The sequence below is a fragment of the Giraffa tippelskirchi genome, chromosome 2 (assembly GCF_054371585.1).
Source record: "Giraffa tippelskirchi isolate mGirTip1 chromosome 2, T2T-mGirTip1v1.2.pri, whole genome shotgun sequence".
Classification (NCBI taxonomy): Eukaryota; Metazoa; Chordata; class Mammalia; order Artiodactyla; family Giraffidae; genus Giraffa; species Giraffa tippelskirchi.
This window is the reverse complement of record NC_137276.1, coordinates 12,764,963-12,787,436: the sequence shown is the minus strand read 5'-3', so window position 1 is coordinate 12,787,436 and position 22,474 is coordinate 12,764,963. Positions and strand designations below refer to the sequence as shown.

Genomic DNA, 22,474 nt, shown 5'->3' with positions numbered 1-22,474 from the left:
AATACAGAAGGCCACATATTGACTAACTCCATTTCTACGAAGGAAAGGCAAACCCACAGAGACAGAAAGTAGATTAGTTACTGCCAGTGGCTGAGAGGAGTGGAGATGACAGATGGGCTACTTATAAGCACTGGTTTCTTTCTGGGGTGAATAAAATGTTCTGACATTAGTGGTGATGCTCCACAACTTTGCATCTACACTAAAACCCACTGAGTTGTAAATTTCAAAAAGGTGAATGTCAGGGTATGTGAATTGTATCTCAATAAAAATAACAGATTTTTTTACTGTGTTAAGGAAAAAAATACATATAAGCACACCTTTCTTTCTCCCTTGTTTCATGCCCATCTTGAGTATAGCTCCATGCTATACTCACTTAGGGACCCAGGTTACAGGAGGCTTTACCATCCAGAGCACTGGGCAGAGAAAGGGAAACATGGAAAATTGCACTGCTGATCTTAAAGGCTTCAGATCTTTGGGGGGTGCACCCCTCACTAAACACACTTTCTCTTACAATTCATAAGCCAATGCACTTGGCCAAGTCTAACTTCAACAGAATTGAGAAGTATACTCTTGATTGGGAACATCTGGTTAACAGCATCAAGACCAGCATATTTACCTAATGAATTGTTGTTGCTGTTTAGTCAGTAAGGTGTATCTGACTCTTGTGTGACCCCAAGGACTGTGGCCCGCCAGGCTCTTCTCTTCGTGGAATTTTCCAGGCAAGAACACTGGAGTGGGTTGCCATTTCCTTCTCCAGGGGATCTTCCAGACCAGGGATTGAACCCGCATCTCCTGCATTGACAGGCAGATTCTTTACCAATGAGCCACCAAGAAAACCCTACCTAACGAGTACTTAGTTCAAGATCACAACAGGCCAAGGAAAACAAAGTAAGTTAGGATCCTTGCCCTTAAGAAGCTCCCAGTATTGCAAAGGTGACTTCCTGCTGGTAACTAAATATATATCAAGGGCTAAACTAAGGACTCTAGCAGCAACACAAAGTGCTAGGGCAGCAAAGTACAGAGAGTGATCAGCTAAGCCTACCAGGAATAGAGAAGTTAAAAGCTGGGCAAACCCTAACAAGGGGACAAGTAGAATGCCGCCGCACCCCCCCCCCCCCCCCCCCGCAGAAAGGGAAAGGAGGAAAGAAACAGTGGCAAAACTAAGAAAATAAACAAAGGTCAAAAGACAACCCTCCCCCACCACCATTTAAATTTTAAAAGCAAAATACTCTTACACTATCTTGCTGGGTTCAGGTGTAAAGAGTCTTGAAATTCTTGGTAAGTGGGATGGTCTTTGTTCTTTGGGCAAATGAAGCAGCAAAAGGTTAAGAAAATGAATGACATGGTAAGTCTAAAAAATAAACAAAACGGATAGAGGGAAAGTGCAAGGTCAAGACATGAACCAGAAATCTTTTTCTATTGTTTGAGCAAGTATGAATGAGGACCTAAATAAACTAACGACATGGCAGGGAATAAATTGGAGACATTTTACAAGGGAGGAAAATTAGCAAGACTTGTGACTCATTTGAAATCTCTATCATGCTACTCATCACACTCCAGTATATTAAAATGACCATCACACTCTTTTCCTGAACAGTACAAAGAATAAACCCATCTTACTCATCACTGTATCCTTTGCATTCAGCACAATGCCTGGCATATGGACACTAAATGTTAGCTGAGCTAAATATTCAAAAACCACTCTCATCTTCCCTCCCACTCCCACTTCTAACAATTCCCCTGAAGCCAAAATGATCTTCAAATCCTCTCATCCTCCCTCTCTTCCAACTTACTGTCTTATTTGTCCTGCCTCTTTCACCTGTGCAATGTGCCCCAGACATCTCTTTCTCCCTTTTGATTAACAGGTTCACAATTTTTCACCCAAGATACCTGGGACTAGAAGTGTGCTGCAATTCAGAGCTTTTCAGATTTAGAAGGTACTATGGTACATATACCATATACTCTGTAAAATTTCCAGTAGAGAATGGGAATATCAACCCACTGATATTTCTTGGAGAAAACATATGTAGGTTCCCACTAAGTTCCTTCCTCACATGAGTTTTAACCAAGTTTTACTGCAAATGAGTTTTGGCACCAAATTTAGAGGGGGGAAAAAAATCAATTTTCAAAGCTTTTTGTTGTATTTTGGAATTACAGACAAGGGACTGTGGACCTATATATATTCAGAGATATATAATTCATCTCTCTGTTTTCCTTCACTCCTATTGACTCTCCAAGTTTTCACCTAGGGACATTTTCCTTCTATCTGAAGAACACCCCAGTATTTCCTCAAAAGGAGAAACTACTGGTGATGAATTCTCCCAATTCTTGTCTAAAAATGTATTTCATCATTTCTCTTCGTTTCATGATCACCTTATCTCCTAATGTAACTAGGTATTTCTGACTGAACATCAGACACTATTTATGAAAAATTATGCAAACAATTTGATGCCCAGGATGATGATCTTGCTCTAGGGAGAATTACTTTTGCTTCTGGTAAGCCACTAGAGGAGCTAGCAAATCCAGACCATCTTCATTCCATCAGGAATCAAATGTCACCTACCACGACAGCTCTAACTGACCATTCTTAATATACCTGGGATGTGATCCTTTAGGTTTGGTGGGACCTGAACCCCAATTTTTATCATCCTACCCCCATAAACCCATCAAAGCTTTATAAAATTTCTCAGCCTATGACACTACTCTTCCCAAATAAACAGGCGCCCCTAGTAGAGAAATGGCTCAAATGCTAGTCTCCCCTCTCTAGATTTTCTTCTTTTCCCAGATCTCTTAATTAGCTCCTTGGACTCTTTTTTTTTTTTTTTACATTTTTGTTTTTTGGCCATGCCACGAAGCATGTGGGACTCTTAGTTCCCTGACCAGGGATTGAACCTGTGCCCCCTGCAGTGGAAGGGTGGAGTCTTAACCACTGGGCACCAGGGAAGTCCCCATCCCTGGTCCATTTTTAGAACTGCTCTCAGCTGTAGGGTTGGTCTAAAATTATCCAGTCTTATCAATCATATGTCTATAGCTGCACCTACTAGAGTACCTTGCACACTTGCATAGGAAAGAGCAAGCTATAGTAGGTTCCCCACTAGGGACCCCTACAACCAACCAACCAGCTCAGTTATTTTATACTGGCTAAGAAATCAACAGTGATTAAGAAAAGCAAATGGGAGTCTTTGATGTTTTTGAATAAGAAAGTATGCCCATCAAAAATTAGCATTTTTAGAAGATTCAGTTCAGTTCACACGCTCAGTCGTGTCCAACTCTTCGTGACCCCATGGACTGCAGCAAGCTAGGCTTCCCTATCCATCACCAACTCCTGGAGTTTGCTCAAACTCATGTCCATCAAGTCGGTGATGCTATCCAACCATCTCATCCTCTGTTGTCCCCTTCTCCTCCTGCCTTCAATCTTTCCCAGCATCAGCGTCTTTTCCAATGAGTCAGTTCTTTGCATCAGATGGCCAAAGTATTGGAGCGTCAGCTTCAGTATCAAGATTAGTCAGTCAAAAAAAAACAGACTGGAGAAAGGAAGACCAGTTAGGAGAGTCCTGCACTAGAGTAGGCACTAGCCAACAATGACTAGGAAAAAGATGACACCAGTGAGAATAAAAGGCAACAGAAACAAATCAAATTACCATATCCTATTAACCTTGACTATCACCTGGAAATAAAAGATAAGGGAGAAAAAAGGAGTCAAAGGTGAATATGAAATAACAAGCCTGAGAGTAAAACTGATTTGAGAGAAAAGGAATTTCAATTTTTACATGAATATGAAATATCCAAAAGGAGAAATCCAAGTTGAAATGTCTAATAGGCATTTGGAAAAGCTGGTTTGAGCCCTCACCTAAAGTATAATGATTGCTACAAGTTTCAACAGAATTTTCTAAAACTAACCAGAATGAATATCATTTACTAAATAAACCAATTTTGGTATATAAAAAAATCGGAACTGTAAATTCACATTTTGAGGCTTTGGAGACATGGGGAAAAAAATAAAATAGAGATGTTTATTACCATATTTAAAGAACAGAGGTGTGAAGCACAAGTCCGGAAGAATGACTTAAAAAAAAAACCAAAACAAAATATGTCACAGTTGAAACAATCTAGTAGTTTAAGTAAAAAAAAGTGTAGATACATAAGAAAAATACAATAGTAAGCAGAATATTAAGTAGGTGTAGCTATGAAAGTGATTTAATAAATTTAACAACAAAAAAGTTTTTAAGTTACCAAAGTGGTCAAAAGTCATTGTTTCCAAAATGAAAACAAAAAATACATTTTTTCAAGAACAAGCAAGTTAGATTATGCTGTTATATTAAAACATTTAGGTTCAACAAATTAAAAGAATCTTTTAAAATGTCTAAAACCAATATTCTCTAGTTTTTAAGTCAATAACTGGGGAGCATGAAACATTATTTCATATACTCCTCAGACCCTTCAATACAATATGGCTTTTGATAGAAATAAATAAATCACTCTGACAATGTAAATTATATACACACCAGTAGTTATTTTAAGATGCTCTTGAAAGATAAGAGGTTGATGCCCTAAAGGTCCAACTCACTGATTATATTAACCCCAACACTAAATTTTTGATTATCTGCCAAATGCAACTCACCCCACACTCCTGTTTTAGCTCATAATAACAGTATTTCATTATTAAACTCAGAGCTGCAAACAAAACATTCCACCCAAATGAAACTTTTCTGGCTCAAGGGGCCTGAGCATATACTCGTGTTCTGTCTCGAAGGAAAGCTGTCCTTAAGACCTCTATAAAGTAGAGATTACGCCACGATTATGCCACAGACCTGCAACACTGAATAAATTAATATACTGGATTAAGTGAAAAATGCATAAATTAATAAAATGCCTACAAAACTAGTTAGGACTTCCCAGGTGGCTCAGTGGTAAAGAATCTGCCTGCCAATGCAGGAGATGTGGGTTTGATCTCTGGTCTGGGACGATCCCCTTGAGAGGTAAAGGGCAACCCACTCCAGTGTTCTTGCCTGGGAAATCTCATGGACAGAGGAGCCTGGTAGGCTATCGTCCATGAGGTCACAAACAGTTGGACACGACTTAAGACACTGAACAACAACAGGCATCCAGAGACACAAAGATTAGTGGTCACGAATTACGCTACTCTTCCCATTGGTCAAATCGGATGCTGAACGTTCACTTGACAAACATTTGGTGAGCTGTAACTGTGCCAGGCACTATGGATAAAAAGACAAACAAGACAGAGTCCCTGCCCTCTAAGGAGGAAGGAGCTGTGAGGCGTCCAGACGTGGACGCAGAAACAATACAGAGTTGTTATTGCCAAGATACTATGAGCACACAGAAGAAAAAGTTCCAATGGCGTTTTGTTTGCCTGAGGGAAATGTGAGGGGTGCTAGGAAGATTTTACACAGGTGGACACTAATGACTTTAAGCCTGAGAAAAGAATGAAGCAGCACTGGCCAAGAAGTAAGCAAAGAAAAAGTATCTTAGACCTGAGAGTAAAGGAACCAGATATTTCGGTAAAGCCACTTCATTTTAACACTGAGAAAATTTGCAAGATGATATCAGCATGCTTAATCAAGAGGCATATAGCTGCTGAGGGGCAAGAGTTGAGATCAGAGCCCAGTCCCCATATTTTTATCCACTTCACCCTGCTATATAATAATGGTTTGATTTAACAATTTTACAACAGAGATCATTTAGAAGTAAGATTTTTCATAGTCCCATGTTGCTGAATTCAAAGTAGGATATGTACTGATTCTAAAAATAAACTAAGTTCCCTGATTTTACATAGTATATTATCTACATATTTATCAATATGGCTTTTAAAATATTAGCTATCACCTAATATTAGCTCACAAGAGCTATCACCCGTCTACATTTTAATTTTTATAAGAACTATCGCTATATTAATATAAACCAAAAGTTCTTTAGTTACCTAACATGCCATATTAGTAATGGTAGAGCAAACAGGCATACTGATACACATCGAACCAGTGGGAGCACATAACTTGGCACAACTTTTGTGAACCACAAAATATGCACAAAGTCCATGAGATGGCAAGCAGACCTCAGAGATACTATAGGTTCAACTGAAGACCAGCGCAATAAAGCAGGTATCAATAAATCGAGTCACACGTATTTTTAGTTTTCCAGTGCTATAGTCTATTAAGTGTATAATAGCATTATGTCTAAAAAAAACCAATGTACATACTTTAGCTTAAAAATACTTTATTGCTAAAAAGTTCTAAACATCACCTGAACCTTCAGCAACCTGAAGTAATAATATCACTGATCACAAATCACCATAACAAATATAACAATAATGAGAAAGCTTGAAATATTGCAACAATTGCCAAAATGTGACAGAGAGACATTAAGCAAACAGATGTCATTGAAAAAATGATGTCAATAGACTTGCTCAGCACATGGTTGCCACACATCTTCAACTTGTAAAAAATGCAGCACCTGTGATCTGCAATAAATTAAAGCACAATAAAACTTACAAAAGTGATTATTCACTGTAGCACTGCTAGTAATAGCCAAAGACTGGAAGCAACCTAAATATTTACTGGTTAAAAAGTGGATAAATAAACTGAGGTACATCCATAAAGTAAGGTACAATGAACCATAGTTCATAGTGCATTCGTGATAGAGAATAAAGGAGCTCTACACACAGTCAGAGATCACTCTCCAAAACCACAGAAACTCACTCTCTGAACCTCAGTGACTCCCAGGTATTAGTTCCCTGTACAGTCCATCCTGGGCAAGTAATAGGTTACACCTTTGGGTTAACGATAACTGATCAAGCAAATTTATGCCAGAGACTGTAGCCAAGTGGTCTTCCAAAACTACCGGTTAGACAGAGCTTGATAATACTATACTACAAGGCCCCCTGCCTTTAAAAATATTTTACATTAATATTATAATTCTAAGAATGAAAAGTCTTACAGTGCTTACAAAATTAAGTACCAAAAAAATCTACTCAAGCAGAAACTGCAATACGACAAACAGCTTTGGCAAATCAGAACTCTTATCAGTCAAACTAATGACACACGTGAAGTCAGAGCATAAGCGTAAAATGTATTATCAAATTTCCAAATTTCACATTTCAAAGATGACTTTTATGAGTAAGACAAGTAATATATTTTATCCTTATAATTTGAACCAAAAGGTTTGCTTTCTGTTTTAGAAGACTATTTAATATTATTTCAATAAAACCAAAAGAGTATTAATAAAACGATCCTTTTTGAGATGAGTTCTTTGCTGATCTAATGAAATCTCTGGTATATCCTACACCCAGAAGACCACCTAGATTTCAGGTTAAAAATAAGATCAAACTCAGATTTATACTAGAAAAATTTTCATTATCCAAGAGATAATAACTATTCATAAACATTCACTCACTACACATTTTATTCAGTAAGTGATGCCTCGTGTGTATCAGACACTGGGCAGGGTACTAACAGCACAATAATGAAGAAGACAGACATGCACCTCTGCCCTCTCAGGACACAGTACTGGGGCGGGGGGTGTGGGGAGAGGGAACAGCCAAACTAGAAATTACAATATGCAATGAACTACCATGACGTACTCGATGTTAGAGAAGCACAGATAAGGGGTTCCCCCAAACCCGGACTTGGGGAACAAGGTATCAGAAAATGTTTTCCAAAACAAACGATGTCTGAGCTGCAGCTTGAATGTTAAGTTCACAATGACTGAAAAAATAAGAGGCCAGAGGAAAGGAAGAATGTTTCAGGCAGTCAACTTAACATGGCAAAAGCCAAGATGTGAGAGAATACCTAAAGTGTTCAAGGAACTGAAATAAGTTCAGTAACAGAAAAGCCATTATTGCTGTTCAATCGCTAAGTCATGTCTGACTCTTTGCGACCCCGTGGACAGCAGCATGTCAGGCTTCTCTGTCCTTCACAATCTCCCGGAGTTTGCTCAAACTCATGTCCATTGAGTCAGTGATGCTATCCAACCATCTCATTCTAAAAGCCATTAGGCTACAGAAATAAGCAGGAGTCAAGACGATGAAAGACTTTCTAAATCCCATTAAGAAGCTTAGATGTTATTCTAACAGGAATATGATTATCAGAGCTGTATTTTAGAAACAGTCACTCTAAAATGCAAGATTCTAGTTAGAAGTGTTAAAAGTAGAGGCAAAACACCAACTGAGATGAGCATTTTAGAACACACCTAAAAAGACGTAGCCTGGACTGGATGGTGGAAAGTGGACAGGAGCCAAGACAGAAGTAGAACATAAATGGGATTTGGCAATAAATTGGACGTGGGGATTCAGAGAGGGTAGAGTCAAGAATTATTAAGCAAACCATTCAAAGTTGCAATGCACAGATCTTAGGTTTTACCTGTAATTCATATACAATGCCTAGTACTAAATATATTTGTTAAATGAATAAAGATTCTGTATTTACATGTATATGTATGGTTGAGTCCCTTCGTGGTTCAACTGAAACTATCACAACACTGTTTGCTCATCAGCTATACCCCAATACAAAATAAAAAGTTTATCCAAATAGTAACCCAGCACTTGCTGGAAACTGGATATTTCAGAATTGCTGAAGCACGTCCTAACCGTGGGGTGGACCCTGATGATCTCCTGCTGAGTGACTTCTCTACACGTCCTGCAATTTCTACACCACAACTAAAATGTGAACTGGCCCTGGAATAAAGATAGTACGTGACCTTCAAGCACTGGAAACTTTACTGAGGCGGGGAGGGCCAGAGTGCCATCAAGAAGCCAAGTGCTTCGTTAAACAAAATATTTCTGCAACTTGCCCCAGATTTTACAGCTGGGATGATGTTCATCTGTACAGAGTTGACCAATAAAATGCTAACTTCAGTTGTTAATATTAGCAAATATTAGAAACTGGCAGGCAAATAACACTTCAAAGATAACAATAAAAAAAAGTTCAGAAAAAATTAAAATATACACACGTTCATAATGTAAAAGTCACCAAAGACTGAGGTTAACAGAACAAATAAGGTTTTAAAGAAAAGAAATGCTGACATGGTGAATAAATGGAATTACAGTCGGAAGTACACGCAATCTAAAAATGTCCCCAGTTTATGTCAAATTTTCAAATTAATCTATTCCCAAGATGAGACAATTTGAAGAAGCAAAAATCAATACAATCAGTTCTTTACCTGCAGCTCCTTTGAGACTCGTTCTAAGTGGTTAGTTATCTTTTTAATCAGATCACTGTACATCTGCTCCGAGTGCTGCTGGCACACACATTTATACACACAACTGTGGGGAGGAGGGCAGACAGAAAAATCAATGATGATGCACTTAATTCAGCCCAAGGTAAAGGCATACCCTCAATATATAACCACTGGTGAATTAATTCGAGCCTAACAAAGTGACCAGTTGCAACTCTTAAACAAAAACATACCCTGCCCCAATCAGTGTTCAGAAGGAAGAGCCAGCATGGCCAGCTACAAAGAATCTTTCTGAGGATCCTATTAACTATTTTATCAGTACTAGATAACCTAATACTGGGTAATAATCTGAGTTTGACTATGGTAACTACTTAAAAGTCAGCTTCTCTCTTTGACATTAATGAACGTCAAAATAAGGAAGGAATAAGGAAGAGCGAGTGATACACAGCATGAAGTTTCTAACTCACAGAAGTGTTTGCAATGTAATGTCTTTGTAATTCACTTGTGTAGAACAACACAGCTGTCACTTCCTCCTCTTGTGACTGGGCTGATCTGACATCCCACCCCAGTCCTCACTAATGTGCTACTTTCACTTACCAGGAGCTGGGAAACAAAATCACCAAAGACAGGTAAACTTGTGTATCATAAACATCAACAGAATCATAAACATCAACAGAACAAGCTAGCACCTCCCCATGAGACTAAAAGGACAATTTTTTTGCCTTTTTCACTGACCTCTATAATTTCTGCGTTGTGTTTGGTGGGGGTGGCAGGCTGAGGCAGGGTTAACAATACCTTGATTTGAAAACCAATTCTGAAGCAAGAAGTACAAATAAAATTGCCAATCCACAAGTGTGTAACATATAAATAATTTATAGAGCCTCACCGTGTGTATCATATATTATATTCATACATGCTGTCATAATTCAACTTGCTGTGAACCTCAATATACCCTCTAAAATCCAAGCAAATAAAATCTTGACTTACCTGTATATCTGTTCATAGGATATGGGGATATAGTCACCAGGACTCTGAGTTAAAAGCTGATCTATGGCACCATCCAATTTTGGCCAGTATGTGCTCTTATAATCTTCAATAGTTATAACATTCATTACTAAAAGTAAAAAGTAAGATGAATATTACTATGTGCCACATATAAAAATAAACACAAATCACAGCAGTTTTTCAAATTCCTCTCACTGACTCTAATTTTACATTGACAATCTATCACCTAAATACAACTCAACTATTTCATTTCCAATTTCAAAAAGCCCAGTCTGATCAGGGAATTTAAGCAGCCATTAATTATGATTTTAAAAATTACTATACAAAAGAAAAAAACAAAAAATTACTATAAATCTACCTATCATTAAAAATAACAAAACAAGCAATTCTCTCTGGTTCCCTTTGCAGTTTTCTGTGATCACTGGAGCATTCTTAATATGCATTGACCTTCAAATACACACTGTCCACGATGCAACAAGATGGCCTATTCATGAACCCCAATGAAGTTCTAGGAAACTTAACTTCTAATCAATCTTTACAGAAACCCTTGGGAAAATCTACCTAAGGAAATGACTACGGAGATTAAATTCCAAATGCTACAGTGCTAAAACTTGCCAAGATGTTATGGCACCACCAGGAGCTCCTGGACATGACAATGGCTGTGATGCAGGCTCACGCGATCCCACCCTTTAGATAAGTCCAACAGAAAAATGTCGAGGAACCACAGCCGTATATTGAAGGCTTACCTCATTCCTAATGGCTGGCTCTTATTACTCCAGGATGGGTTTAATAAAGCATTTATATAACAGCCTGTCCTAACTGTGAAATCCAGGGGTGATGGGTACTTGACAGCAATGAAAAGCTAATAGTGAAAAGAGCTACCCAAAGCACCTAAAATAACTTGCGTCTTAGGAGTCTTGATAGGAGCTAACAACTACTAGCCATTTTACTATTGAGTTTACCGGAAACTTGGGAGCAGAAGGGTGATTTCCCCAAAAGGACACAGCTAATCACCGGCAGTGGTACCAGGTAAAGCAAAGTCTTGATCTGGCATCTTTCTATCACATTAATGTTAGTCACTCAGTCGTGTCAGATTCTGTGACCCCATGGACTGTAGCCCACCAGCATACTCTGTCCATGGAATTCTCCAGGCAAGAATATCGGAGTGGGTTGCCATCCCCTCCTCCAGGGGATCTTCCCTATCCAGGGGTCAAACCCGGGTCTCCTGCATTGCAGGCAGATTCTTTATCACCTGAGCCACCAGCCCATTTCCCAATTTTAGGTTCACTAAAGGCTCAAGATGTTTCTCATATCTATGTGCCACATCTACTGTGTTTGTTCAATATTTTCTTTACATCAATTCACCTTTTTTTTGGCTTTAATATACTTAAAGGACACTTGAGGAGTTAACTAGTGATTTATACAACATAGAATAATCTTAAATGTGTTCTGCTAAGTGAAAAAAATCAGACCAGAAAGGCTATATAATATATACGGTAAGACTCGCTTATTTATAAAGGCAAAACTGTAGGGAGGAAAATGCATCAGTAGCTGCCAGAGACTGGAAGGTTGAAAGAGGGACTGTCTACACAGGGGAAGCAGGAGGAAACGTTTAAGACAATGGACTCTCTTTATGGAAACACGGTGGCAGATACACCACTCCATGCATTTCTCAAAACCAAGGAAACTAATCACTATAAAAAGTACACTGATTGTATGGGAAAAAAAAAATTCAACCAGGATGTAGTGGTAAAGACGGAATGCAAACTGTGACATATAAATCTAATTTACAAACAAATCACATAGCTGCCACTAAAAAAAAGGGCTGGGGGGAGGGGGGAAATGGAGACGAAAGTAATGTTTTGACTACATATAAGGCTAAAGACAAAAAGGACTGTACACGCATGTGTACACATAGGCACACACACAAAAGGCAGAAAGTGGCCAGATCCTGGAGGGCCTTATGAGCAGTGGAAAGGCTCTGCCTTTCACTCTGAGTAAGAGGAGGAGGGTTTTGAGCAGCCAAGTTATGTAATCTTTGATTTTCTATGTATCATTCCAGCTGCCTTATGCAAGAAAGCTGTGAGATGGTGGCGGGTTGGACTATGTGAGAGCAGTGAGGATGAGAGGAAAGGTCAGATTCTATACATATTTTAAGGGAAAGCCAACAAGATTTGCTGATGGTGTGGATGTGGGATGTGAGAGAAGGGTCAAGGATGACTCTAAAGCTTTTAGCCTGAGCATCAAAGGATGGGGATGCCATTGACCAAGATGAAGAGGACGCAGGAGAAGTCCAGCACATTTGGGAGTTGAAACTGCTGCTACCCCCACCCACTTACTCTGCCACAAAGGCCGTGGTCGACACCTACCACTATTTGCCACAGTGCTCTCTGGCTGCCATTGCTCTGCCTGAAGGAGGGGCAGGTTGGAAGTTCAAGAGAATTAACACCTCCAGGAGCCACTATCAAGGAATGACTAATGCGACCTTGGGCGCAAACACCCAGCATCTCCCTTTACTCTGGGTGAGTGCTGCGCCAACTTCCAAGTCCCCACTGAGATCACACTCCAGTCGCCATCGTGCTGACTTCTTTACTGGCTTCCTTACCGCCCCTGTCTCTCATCTCCACACTCTGACAGGTGCTTCCTAGAATCACCTCCTTGGGCATAAAACTACCTGTTCTTCAAACAAACTCATCAAAAACAGAAAAGTAGTGCCATTGGCAATATACTCCATAGACATAAATACTAATGAGGTCCTACTGCCTTGAAAGATTGAGTAAAGCTTGCTTTCCCAGTGATAAAAGGGGATCAGCAGATGTTGCGAAGTGTTACACACTAGCTCCAAAATACCACCTTCCCGTATGCCAAGTCCCTTCACTGTTTAACAACACTGTTAATCGGCTATACCCCAATACAAAACAAAAAGTTTAAAGTTTGAAGAAAAAAACTGAGAATAACTGAAAACCAAAGAACTTACTATGTGATTCTAGGTTACTGAACCTATCAGTGCGTGGGAGACAGTGTAGGCCAGAGGAGCCTGGCGTGCTGCAGTCCATGGGGTCACAAAGAGTTGAACACAACTGAGCGACTGAAAAACAGTACAACATCAGTGTTCATCATCTAAACCACACCATACACCTGCTCTATGCCCAAAGCTGGGAACTGAAGAAGGTAACATGTTCAGATCTGAAAGCAAACTTCAAGTCCCAAAAGCCAAGAATGAACAGGCCAAGCCATAGGCTCCTGGACAGCTCAGTTCAATGAACTCCACCCGGCACTGTAGCTGGGGAGTTGCCTGCTTTCCACACACAGGTCTCACACTTCTACAAATCTCCAAGGTAAAGATCTGATGCAGGAAAAAGAACCTAAGATGGGAAGTCTCACAGGTGTAAACCCAGTACAGAAGCAAAGATTTCTGATGCCTCTCAGATATCTTTCATGTGGCACTACAAAAAAAAAAAAAAAAAAGCTCTGCTTTTAAATATCTTTGAGAAGAGACTTTCAAACCAAAATGAAAAAGGCAAAAGTCACAGCAGAAAATCTTAACTCCTATTTCCACATCTAAAATGTTATATCTATTTCCACATATATTTTGCTTGAAAAACAACAAAAAACCAATTCACTTACATGCTACCTATTATGGAGTGAACGTTCACATCCCCTCAAGACTCATGTGTTGAAATCCTAACCCCCAGAGTGATGGTGGTATTAGGAGGTGGAGCCTTTGGGAGGTTTTCAGATCATGGGGGTGGATCCTCAAGAATGGACTGAGTGACTCGAGATAGCTCCCTCACCCTCTCCATGATATGAGGACCCAGGGAGAAGGTGGCCTTCTATGAAGCAGGAAGCAGGCTTCCTCACCAGACTCCCAGTCTGCCAGGGCCTTGATCCTGGACTTCTCATCTCCAGAAATGTGAGAGATAAATAAGCCACCCTGTCTACGACAATCTGGCCCAGCAGCATGAACACTAGCTAACATGACTTTCTCCTCAGGAGCCACCCAATCTTCACCATAGTAGAAAGGAAAGCAGAACACAGATAAGCATCTGCCAGAGCTACAGGGAGTTTGAAGAATGAGCCCTGGTTGGTTTTCATACCTTTAGCCAAAGGTCAAGAAGGTTTTTCATATCACTCTGCGGTCAACACTTAAAATAACAATCCCGACAACTTTTAAAATATTTAATTCCTTGCTAATCTCAACCCAATCTCTGATTTAAAACAAACCAAATAATATTAGCCATTTGTTTGGTTTATCTAACATTGATACACACAGCCTCAAACAGAGTGTGTGTGTGTGTGTGTGTGTGTGTACCCACAGCCTTGAATTCTAAAAATAGATCCCCTTGCTAGAGAAACGTAAACAATCCCTTTCAACTTTGCCCACAAAAAAGTTCAGACTAATCAAAAGAAATATAAAATACGGAACCTAAACAAAACCTAACTGAATTTTATCTAGGTTAGAGTTCCCAGCTTGAAAAAAAATGCACTATTTTTCAAACTGCCTAAAGAAGATATTCTAAACTCAAATGCCTACAAGGCCCAGGCCAGTAACATAGATGAGTAAAATAGACCTGGCACAAGAATAAAAAAGAGCTGTGAGCATTTCAATGAAGTGGAAAATGTATATGCCCTCTAAGAGACATTCAAGTTCAAAAAATTTAAAAACCCTACAGCCTCAAAACATCATGCCACAAGGCTTAAACTTTGAACCTCATAAGATAACAAGCTCCCATAGCCTACTGAGAAAGTACTACAAGTGATCTTTACTAAAATAAAGTGAAATAAAATCTGAAATACATGAACAGCTGGAATCTGAGGTTCGGAAAGTATTGTCAGGTTGTTAACAAACGAGAAACTACTGGGGATATGTAATTCATACCAGGCAAGAATAATTATGTTCAACTTTCATACTTTGTTATCCAAGTAACTTATCAACACTTGACATATTATGTGTTAATTATCAATCTTCCTCAAACCAGACATAAGCCCTTTGGAGAAGGAATTCATTCAATGCTAGATTCCCAACTCCAAACTAGCACATGACAGGTATTCAATAATGCATGTGAAGTAAATTAATTTAATGGAAGACAAAATAAATGTTTAATATAAAAACAGTTCAAGGCATACTACTTATTAGTCGTACGGAATTTTAGTGCATTTGGTTTCACAGACTAAAGCAAACCAGGTAAGCCCTACCAGATAGTCCTTTTGAGTTTTTTTTTCTTGTTATTTGTTTGTAAGGGGAGGATATATTCAGAAATTACAGCAGGTATTATTAATTCATTTTAGATCTACTGAAAAGACTGGTCACTCCCTTTGATCTGTGGCTCCGAAAATGTGATACCAGGAGCAGCATCAGCACCACCCGGAAACTTGTTCACTTGATGTAAAGGCAAAACACGGCCAGGCCCCAACCCAGACCTGTGCGGTCAGAAAAGGAGGGAGGGTGTAACACATGATGCAGAAATCCCTTTGAGCCCTTCAGGTGATTCTTCTCCCTGCTTCTTAGAGAACCACTGCCCACTGCTCCTACTCCGCGCAGAACAGCCGGGGGTCACAGGTGCTCCTCTGTTCTCAACTGCTAGCTTGTGGTTGTTGGGTCTGAACAACTTTAATTGCAGAACAAATAAAGATGCACATGTAACAAAGAAAACAATTTAAAGGGCAGCTAGTCCAAAGAGCCTTCAAGTTCTAGTCTTCCATTCCCTTCTCCCCACCAAAAAAGCCACCTTCATTAAGAATTGGCTCCTTAAGGAGAATATAGTATTGGCAATTATGAAATAAATGATTAAGTCAAATTAAACAGGCTAAATTATGTCTCAAGCATAACGATTTTTTAGATTAATTACAACTAATAACAATGAGATAACCTGACAAGTCAACTAGGAGAAAAAAAGAACTGGCTAGGGTAAATGATTTAAGAGAAAAATTATGATTTCTTGTGGTCAGTGTGCCCATCTATCAATAACAATCTTATAAATCTGTGTGGTCTAAAACATTACCCCCTGGTGGAATATTCTTCTCCCTCCAACATAAGGGGAAGTCCGAAATCTTTCAAGCAATGGAGAGAGAACAAATCCTGTAGAATGGGGAGAAGCCTTTGGGGAAAAAAAAAAAAGAACAGTCAGAGTGGAAGAGAATTAGAATCAGAATTGTGTAGTTTAGTAAATAAATGGAGTTTTACTCTTTCTTTAAAAAAAAAAAAAAATCCTAGTTACTTATTTCTCTCAAAAGGAAAATAGCTTGATCCAAGCAAACAGTAGTTTAGCTCCGCCCAAGAGAACTGCCCAGTTGGGGAAAAAACAGTAAAAGAAGTTACCAAATCCTTTAAATATATTTTTCCATATTAGAAGGAATAAAACAAAACCTGTACCAGCTACTCAGGTATATTTTGATTCACCATTAAAAGATGATAGCTAATGTTAAATCCTAATAAAGGAATTGTTTCTAAAGTAAGCTAAAACTTTTTAAGAGCTCCATGCTCTACGGGGAGTTTATAAGTTTTAAGTTCTAAGTCACATGTGTCTGGGAAGTTTCTAAGTTTTAGGGTATATGGTTTGTATAATTTAATTTAAACACTATGAGCAATATAAAATATCTACTGTGATCATTAAGAAGTCATTCTTTGTAAGTTGTTATATCCATGTAAACAGCGAGTTACATTCATGTAAACAAATAATTAGATTAACAGTTTGGTCCAGATAAGACTTGTAAGATAAAGACATTTGAGCTTTGGAAGAAAAGCCATGACAAACTCAGAGTATTAAAAAGCAGAGACCATGCATATTAAAAAGTAGAGACATGAATATTAAAAAAGTAGCGATATCACTTTGCCCACAAAGGTCCATCTAGTCAAAGCTATGGTTTTTCCAGTAGTCATGTATGGATGTGAGAGTTGTACCATAAAGAAGGTTGAGCACCGAAGAACTGATGCTTTCAAACTGTAGTGCTGGAGAAGACTGTTGACAAGCCTGTGAATAGCAAGGAAATCCAACCAGTCCATCCTAAAGGAAATCAACCATGAATATTCACTGGAAGGACTGATGTTGAAGGGGAATACTCTGGTCACGTGATGAGAACAGCCAATTCTTTGGAAAAGACCCTGATGCTGGGAAGATTGAGGGCAGGAGAAAGTGATAACAGAGGATGACACGGTTGGATGGCATTACCCACTCAATGGACACGAGTTTGAGCAAACTCCTGGAGTTAGTGAAGAACAGGGAAGCCAGGTGTGCTGCGGTCCACAGAGTCACAAAGAGTCAGACATGACTGAGGGACTGACAACTATATGAAACTATATAACCTGCTTTGCCTTGCTTCAAATGACGTGTTTCTTCTCCCAAACACTGTAAAACTTACACAGAAATACATTCCACTATTATTTTACTCAATTTGAGAAAATGTAATAGAAGAGTTGGGGCTTCCCTGGTAGCTCAGATGGTAAAGAATCCACCTGCAATGCAGGAGACCCTGGTTCAATACCTGGGTCGTGAAGTTCCCCTGGAGAAGGGATAGGCTACCCACTCCAGTATTCTTGGGCTTCCCTGGTGGCTCATATGGTAAAGAATCTGCCTGCAATGCAGGAGACATGGGTTTGATCCCTGGGGTGGGAAGATCCCCTGGAGGAAGGCATGGCAACCCACTCCAGTACTCATGCCTGGAGAATCCCCGTGGACAAAGGAACCTGGAAGGCCACAGTCCATGGGGTCGCAGAGTCAGACACGACTGAGCGACTAAGCACACAGCAAAACAGAACAGCAGAAAATTCCTTCATCATTACTATCTTACAAACAGAAAATAGCCGCTGTGGCCTACCAGCAAGACTGAAATCGACGTTACTTTAGAATAATTCCAGCACATTATTACACAATTATAATATCATACTTGAGCCTGTGACCGAGTTTCCACAATGAACATGTTATTTATGAAAGTACATATATGAAAACAGTCAAGTGCTATCAATAACATCCTTTATGGCTCCAACTCCAACTAATCCTAAATCTCCCCATGTTCAAATAGAAAGCATCTGCTCAACTGAGATTCCACAGGTGTGAACCATGCTAACTGCAGGTCTGCCACAGTTTAAAAATTCTGTTACTTCTTGCAAGATTTAAAGTCAACTCTCCATGGCACTGACACCAGGAAAGTAACTGCAGTAAGAGCAGAAGGCAGGGCACGCTGAGGCGGAAAACCAACAGGTGAGCTAATCTTGCCCTGCAGAACCCTGAGAAGTTCACAGGAGGACAGTGAGCAAGGTTAGAGGCAGAGAGTTGGTGGGTGGAGTGGGAAGGGTGAAGACTGGTTACAAATCTGTAGACGAAACAATAAGAAAGAGAAGGGTTATTCTGCACAGAAACTGAAAGGTTAAGAGTTTGGGACTCCAGGACAAGATACACGGTAGGTGGGTGCGTATGTGGGAAGCTCAGGGCTGGTGGGTTGAACCGAAGTCAAAATTCAAAATAAGAAACGCTCAAACATCCAGCCCTGCCCCTTTTCTTTAATTCTAGAAAGCCACTGGCAAGGAGTCATCTCTTTACTTCCCATTTGGCAGTTCAGGCAAGAAAACAGCAGTTCTGCATCCAATTAGCCTACAGCGAAGCCCAACACTTAGGAGGGCAAAGTCCCTTGTAAACAAAGAGCTATCAATTAGCCTTTTCACTTTTAAATATGAATAGCTGGCAAAAGATCACCAAAATTTGCAAGGTTTCAGACTTGAGAGACCAAAACAAAAATTGCAAAAATATAAAAGCAAAGATAATCAAGAGAATAAAAGAAAACTTAAAAAAAAAAACCTTATAATTACTATGTTCAGAGAAGACAAAAATTAAAAATGGTGATGAAAAAGAAGCAATCCAAACACTCTCAAGACTAAAAATACAGCCACTGTTAAAAATCCAAAAGAAAACATCAAGAAATTCTCCCTGAGTTTAGAGAAACAGAGTAATAGTTTAAGAGAAATAGAATATACTGAAAAATAGTTAACAGACTTAGAAGATCAAGGCAGGAAATTCAACATTTGACTGCGAATAATTTCAGAGAACAGAGAGAATGTAAAGGGAGAAAAACACTGACTCGCTAACCTAAAAAAGCATCCCGATAACTTTCTCAAGGGAAAAAAGCCACATGCAAAATAACAAGAATAAAAATTGTACCTGAATTCTCCACTGTAACACTGCAAACTTAAAAGTAAATAAAGCAACACTTTAAAAATTATTTATGTAAGAATTCTCAACCCAGTGTCAATCGAGTGTGAAGGAGCATTTTTATATATTCAACACCTGAAACTATTATCCAAACACATTTTTCGCAAGAGTTTGCTAAAAGATATGTTTTATACACACACACACACACACACACACACACACACGGGAATATACCAGTAAAAAGGAAGACATGAAGTGATGTGGCCAAGACGGCAGAGTAGAAAAGTCCTGAACTCACTCCTTCTGCCATGGATACACCAAAATTACAGCTGCTTACAGAGAAGCTATCTATGAGAACGGCCCAAAAACCAGCAGAAAAGCTATTCCACAGCTACATACCTAAAGAAAAAATCACAACGAGCCAAGTAAGAGGAGGCACAGTACATTCAGGACTCACAATTCCAGGTTAGGGATCCACAAGTGGGAGGAATATCACAATCACAAAGGTTCTCTCCAAGGAGTGAGGCTCCTGAGCCCACCTCAGGCTCTCCCACCCAGGGCTCCTGCACCAGGAAGACGAGACCCGGAACCTCTGGCTTTGAAAAGCAGCAGGGCTTGTGTTCAGGAGAGCCTACCCACTTGCTGATCCTGGAGAGCGCCCCTGGAGAGGCAGGAGGCAAACCAGAACTCCTCCTGGAGGTGGAGATGCTGGCAGCAGCCATCTGGGGGCACTCCTTCTACCAAGGTAACGCAGCCCTGGCAAGTGACACTGTGGAATCCTCCCCTAGCTTATTAGTGCTCCGGGCTTACCCGCCCACCAGCAGGCCAGCCCCAGGCCCAAGACCAGGCAGACAGCAGTGGGAAGCCTACCTCACCCTCCAGCAGCCTTGTACCCGCCACATGAGGCAGCCTTCACAGCCAGGCTGGGGGTCCGTCCCGCTCACCACTGCACCAACCACAGAAGGCCCGCCATAAGAGAACGGCTCAGGTAACTCTACGGGGGCACCCCTAGAACATCTGACTCTGGTGACCAAAAAGAGCGTGCTGCCGGGACCCACAGGATGTCTCGTGCATGAGGCCCTCGCTCCAAGACCGGGAAATGTAACCAACCTACCTTACACAGTGAGCTGGGCAAAATGAGCGGAGGAACATGCTCCAAAGGAACAAGAAAAGCCTCAGAAAAAGAACTAGATGAAGTGGAGACACACAATCTACTCAACAGAGTTCAAGGTAATGACCATAAAGATGCTTCCTAACTCAGAAGAATAGATAAGCATGTTAAGATCTTAAATTCCAAAGTGGGAAAGGAGTATGTCAAGGCTATATATTGTCACCCTCCTTATTTAACTTCTATGAAGAGTACATCATGAGAAACGCTGGGCTGGAGGAAGAACAAGCTGGAATCAAGACTGCTGGAAGAAATATCAGTAACCTCAGATATGCAGATGACACCACCCTTATGGCAGACAGCGAAGAGGAACTAAAGAGCCTCTTGATGAAAGTGAAAGAGGAGAGTGAAAAAGTTGGCTTAAAACTCAACATTCAAAAAACTAAGATCATGGCATCCGGTCCCATCACTTCATGGCAAATAGATGGGGCAACAATGGAAACAGTGACAGACTATTTTCTTAGGCTCCAAAATCACTGCAGATGGTGACTGCAGCCAAGAAATTAAAAGATGCTTGCTCCTTGGAAGAAAATCTATGACAAACCTAGACAGTATATTAAAAAGCAAAGACATTACTCTGCCAACAAAGGTCCATCTAGTCAAAGCTATGGTTTTTCCAGTAGTCATGTATGGATGTGAGAGTTGGACTATAAAGAAAGCTGAGCACCGAAGAATTGATGCTTTTGAACTGTGGTGTTGGAGAAGACTCTTGAGAGTCCCTTGGACAGCAAGGAGATCCAACCAGTCCATCCTAAAAGAAATCAGTCCTGAATATTCATTGGAAGGACTGATGCTGAAGCTGAAGCTCCAAAACTTTGGTCACCTGATGCAAAGAACTGACTGGGAAAGATTAAAGGCAGGAGGAGAAGGGGACGACAGAGGATGAAATGGTTGGATGGCATCACCGACTCGATGAACATGAGTCTGAGCAAGCTCCGGGAGTTGGTGTTAGACAGGGAAGCCTGGAGTGCTGCAGTCCATAGGGTCGCGAAGAGTCAGACACAAGTGAGCAACTGAACTGAAGATTTTAAAAGAGAAAATACTGAGAACCAAACAGAGCCTAAGAACACAGTAACTGAAATTAAAAATACACTGGGGCAATCGACAGTAGATTAGATAATAGAGTAACCGACTGCTGATCTGGGAAGACAACAGTAGAAATCACCCACGCTGAACAGAAATTAAACTTTTGTTTCAGTACTTCCAATATTCTAAAGCACAGGAAACAAGAAAGCTCAGCTAACCCACTGCCAATGAACCTCTCCACCCAAATGTCCCACAGATAACTTAAAATAGACACACATACACATACACCCCTTCCTATACTCCTTCCATATCCATATCCTCCCTTCTTCACCCCCAAGTTTTATAGACTATAGTCCCCAAATGCTTTCAAATTGCAGTGCTGGAGAAGACTCTTGAGAATCCCTTGGACAGCAAGGAGATCAAACCAGTCAATCCTAAAGAAAATCAACCCTGAATATTCACTGAAAGGACTGTTGCTGAAGCTCCAACACTTTGGCCACCTGATGCGAAGAGGACTCTTTAGAAAAGACCCTGATGCTGGGGAAGACTGAAGGCAAAAGGAGAAGGGGATGACAGAGGATGAGATGGTTAGATAGCACCACTGACCCAATGGACATGAATTTGAGCAAACTCAGGGAAATAGCGAAGCCCAGGGAAGCCTGGTGTGCTGCAGTTCATAGAGTCACAAAGAGTCAGACACGACTTTGCAACTGAACAAGTCCCAAGATATTTCCAAATCTGAAACCACCTCTGTTCCAATCCTTAAGTTGCTCAGGCTGTCATCTCTTGTCATTCCAAGCCCCTAACCAATCTCTTATGTTTCCATTTACTCTTTCTAATCGAACACACTAAGACATATTTTACCAAGGTGACTCCCTGTGGCTCCTGTTCCCAAAGAAGAGAATCCCATCTCTAACTTGGTATGCCCTTTGCATCTAGACCTTGC

General features: G+C 40.2%; 1 protein-coding gene across 8 annotated transcripts in view; it reads right to left on the bottom strand.

Moving 5' to 3' along the window:
- The window catches only part of CACUL1 (CDK2 associated cullin domain 1), a 70,205-nt gene that overhangs the window by 35,872 nt on the left and 11,859 nt on the right, over window positions 1-22,474 (bottom strand). For all 8 annotated transcript variants that reach the window (XR_014067426.1, XR_014067414.1, XR_014067421.1 and 5 more), the window contains exons 2-3: window positions 10,174-10,300; window positions 9,172-9,274 (exon numbers count right to left, since the gene is read on the bottom strand). Coding sequence is in view for 3 of the 8 variants with exons in the window: in XM_081536398.1 (XP_081392524.1) it covers window positions 9,172-9,274; window positions 10,174-10,300 (230 nt within the window). In the remaining 5 variants the exon portion in view is untranslated. The remainder of the gene's footprint in view (window positions 1-9,171; window positions 9,275-10,173; window positions 10,301-22,474) is intronic.